At 39.6% G+C, this 5398-nt stretch overlaps 1 protein-coding gene across 1 annotated transcript in view; it reads left to right on the plus strand.

The window, feature by feature from the left end:
* The first annotated feature begins 291 nt into the window (after positions 1-291).
* ABCA13 (ATP binding cassette subfamily A member 13) overlaps positions 292-5398 on the plus strand; it is a 500786-nt gene continuing 495679 nt past the window's right edge. The window contains 1 exon segment of the mRNA XM_014593022.1: positions 292-360. Coding sequence (XP_014448508.1) covers positions 292-360 — 69 coding nt within the window.

Consider the following 5398-nt stretch of genomic DNA (forward strand, 5'->3'; position numbering starts at 1 on the left):
GAAAGAGTGGGCACGCTCTGCGTGCAGGCCTGGGAAAGGCCTCAAGGCTGACTCTTGTAACCCAGCCCTCCCCGAACAGAACGCTGAACAGCTAGTGAAAAGATAGGATTTCTCAGCAGATGCAGAACAAGAGGGGACATTTGATGCCGGCTGTATTCAGTCTCCAGTAATCTCTCTTGCATCACTCTTGTTAGGATTGACTAATCGGCGACATATCCTTGTCAGAGCCCAGCAGATATAAGCACCTTCCTTCCCGGCTGGCTACCAGACCAGAGGCAGGGAGTGGCAGGCATGGGGCTTACCAGGCGCCAGTTCCAAGCCCTGCTCTGGAAGAATTGGCTGTGCAGGCTCAGGCACCCGGTGAGTGCTCGCTGTGGTCCCGAGGGTTCCCATGAGGTCTGGAGAGAGGTCGGGGTGGGCTCTGAGATGCCTGCCCCCACCTCCTGGCAGCTACAAATGCCCACACTGCAGGGGAGTTTGGGGAGGACTGGATTGTTTTAAGTCAGAACCTGCCCTAAGGGACAAACTAGCTGAATTTAAGATCAGCATGAAAGCAACTCTGTAGAATTTTTGTCAGAAAAGGGTTGATTTGGAAGAACAACAAAACAACTGCGAGAAGTAGAATTTAAACTTTAAGTGGTGTTTTGGGCATTTGTTCTAATAGCAGAACTGAAAATCTGTTTAAGAGACAAACATCGCATGCATTTAATGCATTAACAGAATATTAATGGAATTGGAAGCATGAGGCGACGCAATGTGGATAACCAGAGCTGAGCATGACACATCCACTCAGAGTCATTCCTTGGTGTCAGTCTTACGGGTTAATCCATACCTTTTTTGAACTTTATGGAAATTGTAGCACCAAGGCTGAGCAGGTGGCAATCGCTCAAACAAAACTTGTATGAATGCTTTAATAAACGTTCTGTAATTGTATGCTTTAATGAAGCAGAAATCAGGTTATTATGATTAGCCTTTATTTTTGATACTGTTAGATAAGTATTCACACCCATACATGCCATTTCTGGTAGCAGATCTACCACTAGAAAGCGACATTATTTCAGATTTTAAAGTCCACAGTAAACATATGTGATTTTTTTCTGCTGACAATCTCTCGTTTAAAGAATTCAATAATCGACCTTAAACTCCATTTTGCCAAATCCTCAGAGCTGGAGCATTCTCTCTCTCTCTCTTTCTTAAAATAAAGAAAATGTTAAAGGGGATGTTTTCTTTTTCGTGTAATCTTTGGGATGAGGACAATTCCAGCTGAAAATTTGTACAAAAAATTTAAGGCCAAGGATGAGCAGGTGAGACATTCTCATTGGTTGTTAGTGTGGTAGTGTCTGCATCAGTGGGTTTTTCTTTACGAACAGGGTATTTCACTGTAATGTAGGTTTGTTTAGTCTATTTCCCTTAACGCAATTTTACCGGGAGGAGTTGGTTTACTGGGTACTGCTTTTCTCTGGTATGTTAACTCATGGAGACCTAACAGTTCAGTGAGGGAGAGATCAGGCTATCCACTCCTCAGTATTGGTACACCTGAGCTGTCTAAATTTTTTTCACAATTATTATTTTGCCGAGGGAAACATCTTTATCAGGAATATTTTGTTCAGTTAGTTATCTGATGACTATTTACTTAATATAGTAACTCGTGTACTTATCCTTCTCTGCCTTACTTTTCTCTTTTCAATTTATCATGTAATGTAACACAGATTTAGTTATTTGTTAATTTCTCTGGGTCCTCCATTAGTATGCAAGATCCAAGATAGTCAAGCATTTTTTTCCAGTTCATTCACCAGTGTATTCCTCAGTACCCAGAACAGTGGTTGGCACACAGCAGGTGCTCAGTAAATATCTGTGGTGTGAATGCAGAAAGAAAGGGTGAAAGTGTTTGTTGCACCTCTGCTATGTATCAGATTCTAGGTGGATAAGTGAAATGTGTGCCCTGCCCCCAAGGTGCTCTAGTTGATTCAGAGAAAAGCAATGGCATATGCAATGAAATGTATAACATACCCACTTCTGGAAATCCCTCCTATTGATGTCCTTGCACAAGTGAGGAATTATATTTGTAAGTGTTGCGTCTAATAGCACGGTTGAAACAGTACAGGTGCTGTGCCTAGACCTTGGAGCCACCTGACTGACTAGGTTCACATTCTAATTCTGCCCTTTACTAGATTACTTATTTAAGCATATATCTTAGCTTGGCTTATTTATTCTTATTTTTATCTCTCCCTAGAATATAAGGATTAAATGAGTACGTGCATTTAGTGTGTTTGCAGCAGTGACTGGTGTATTTCTCCTATTTTGGCGTAAAAGTGCGGGCAGTAGGAATGGGTGGCCTTTGACACTCCTCCAGTTGTGAGGGGGGAGACTTAAGATAATGCTGGGTTTCTGGCTTGCACAACTGGGTTAGCATGGATCCCCAGGGGGGTGAAATGTGAATATGTTTACATCTTTCATGCTACTGCAGTGGAAATATTGGGGCCAGGGCCCTCTGGGCGAATGTCTTTAAATTGACCTATTTTTCACAAGGTCCTCCTGTTCTCCAGTGATATCTGTAAATTCTTTGTTTTTGTTCTATGTACATGGGGTGTTGGCATAAACTGTGGGATAAAATCTAACTGAGTGGATAAATGGGCTCAAATAAATGTTTATTTAGTGAGTAAGAACCAAATACTTGTAAGATAAAGAAAGCTTCTTTGTTTTTATATTTACTTTGAAAAACTCTTAATTTTATTATATTTTATAATGGTAGTTCCTTTAAAAAAATCTTATGAAAATTTTGAACAGAAAAAAAATTCTGTAGCAGATGAATAATGCATATCATAGTTCTCTTCATACCTAACTCTATAGATTGTTACAATTCTACTGTTCTTGGAAATAAATTAGCTTAAATGGAAGAATGCTTTTTTAAAAACACAATAATTTATTTAATTTTATTCATAATTATTCAAAATGTGCTATAGAGCATGTGCTCTCACCAGAGAGAGGCAGATAGAGAGAAAGTGAGAAAGCAAGCTTCCAGGTCTGGGACTTGAACCACAGTCAACCATGTGGGAGTCTAGTGCCTTAACTACCATGCCACCTGCTGGTCCCAAAGAAAGCTCTTATAATTATCTTAATAACACTTATTTTTTCCCCTTCTGGATTTTAATTTTTTTAGAAGCAGCACTATAGCAATAGGAACAATTTTAAAATAAACTATATTTGTTATTCTAATTGTATTCTAACTTGTATGGTCTTTTCTTGTCATTACATACATACACAATGAACTATTTTTACATAATTAAAATCATAGTTTATTTTTTCACTTTACATTGAAGTCCAACATTCCTTAATGGTTTTATTGCATGATAGTTCATCAATGGATGCCTGCCATTTGTTCAGCCATCTTACACTGAGCATGCTAGGTGTCCGTTCTCACTATTGTAAATAGCATTTCTAGGCATGAAGCCTGCTCAGTTGCTTCTATGTGGTTCTTGGAGCATGTTCTTGGTCAAGACAAGGGGACAGGAGACAGTAGCTGACCATACCCTCAGGAGTCTCTCCAGTCTGAGCAGGATCCAGGCTTAGCAATTGCAACATCAACAAATACCCAGTAGCTGCAGTGAGCATGTTTTTTTTTCGTGTGAATTGATATGTTCATTGTGCATTTTATTTAAATTGTAAATAAATGTCCTTTATTACTTCAGTTTTTAACATTTAGTGACAACAACAACAGCTGAAAGAAATTAATGGAAGCCCAATGTCTACTCCTGGGGAGTCTCTCAGCTCTGCAGACTTTGGGAATCTTAGTGTTTTAACATTGAATAGGACATGAACCTCATAGCCTGGGTGGATGGAGCAACCCCTAACCCAAGTCAGGGAGCAGTGGCTTTGCCCAGGGTCACTATTGTCTCCAACTTCCTGCTTCTGTGAAAGACTTGGTCTCTGTTCTGAATCTCATCTCCTGGGCTTGTTACTACCCCAACCTTATAGGCTTGTGACACCATGGTCTCCTCCTAAGTCCTGGCTTGGAGGAAGTGCTTGAGGTGGTCTAAGTTCCTGGTTGATAGGCTTCTTCACTCAAGGTATGGCAAGTTGAAATCTCACCTTCCTTCCCCTGATTAGAGACACATTAACACAAACTGAAGGCCATTCCGCCCATCTAGTTCCCAATATCCTGCTGTGTGACACCATGGTCTCCCCCTAAGTCCTGGCTTGGAGGAAGCGCTTGAGGTGGCCTAAGTTCCTGGTTGATAGGCTTCTTCACTCAAGCTATGGCAAGTTGAAATCTCACCTTCTTTCCCCTGATTAGAGACACATTAACACAAACTGAAGGCCATTCTGCCCATCTAGTTCCCAATAGTCTACTTTAGGGCTCAGTCTTTATAAACACATCTTAGGGTTGAGCTGTAACTTAAGGGAGAAATAGAGAAGAAATTGAGGCTTGACTACACTCTATCAGGATGATTTCTCCCCCTTCCTTTGTCTCTCTATTTCTATGTTTCTCTCTGGCAAGTGCATGTGCCCTCCAGTAACTAAAAAGAAAAAAAAATACACATCTCTTGTTTTCTTCAACATGTAAAGAAACACATTATATTTTAATTTTTTTAAAGAATTATTTTATTTAACTTTATTTATTTATTATTATTATTATTTTACAGTTCAATCAGAGAGAGAAAGAGAAAGAGAGAGAGAGAAACTGATAAAGCAAGCTACCAGGTCCAGGACTTGAACCGTGGTTGGCCATGTGAGAGTCTAGCGTCTTTAACCACCATACCACCTGCCAGCCCAAGCAATCCACTTTAAAGCTGAGGGTTGGTTACTTCTAACCTCAGCTTCTGTGTGTATATGTGAGTTTTTTCTTTTTCTAAAGCAAAAGGATTTCACTCTTTGAGATTTTTGCCCACCACCGAGTTAGTAAAAGCCTAACCTAGTGTTAAGTATGGTTATTTTGGAAACAGTTCACAATGCTACTCGCAATTCCTGTGTTTTTCTGAAATTGCAAAGAAGTATAGATATCAAACCCCAGAAGTAAAGTAGTTTCTGTGTTTGAATATTGTCTTAGAGGTTGATTTTTTGCTATTTTTTATAGTTGTGAGTTACAGCTTATGGCTTGCTTGCTATCAGATGTCCTCTAAGGTCTGCAAAGGGTGTGAACTGGAGCCAGAAGGTCGAAAATAAAATACCTGATCTCTCTCGTAGTCAGGCTGGAAAAAGTCTGAAACTATCTCAAAAGACAGTTGATGACAAGATGCTATAGTGCTATAGTTGTGGTGTATATATGTATATATGTGTGTATATACATGTGTGTGTATATATATATATAACTGAATAGCTATGTATATATAGGTGTGTGTGTGTGTGTGTGTGTGTGTGTGTGTGTGTGTGTGTATATATATATATATATAATATAGCT

Source organism: Tupaia chinensis, unplaced genomic scaffold (assembly GCF_000334495.1).
Source record: "Tupaia chinensis unplaced genomic scaffold, TupChi_1.0 Scaffold139484_1, whole genome shotgun sequence".
In the NCBI taxonomy this organism is placed as follows: Eukaryota; Metazoa; Chordata; class Mammalia; order Scandentia; family Tupaiidae; genus Tupaia; species Tupaia belangeri.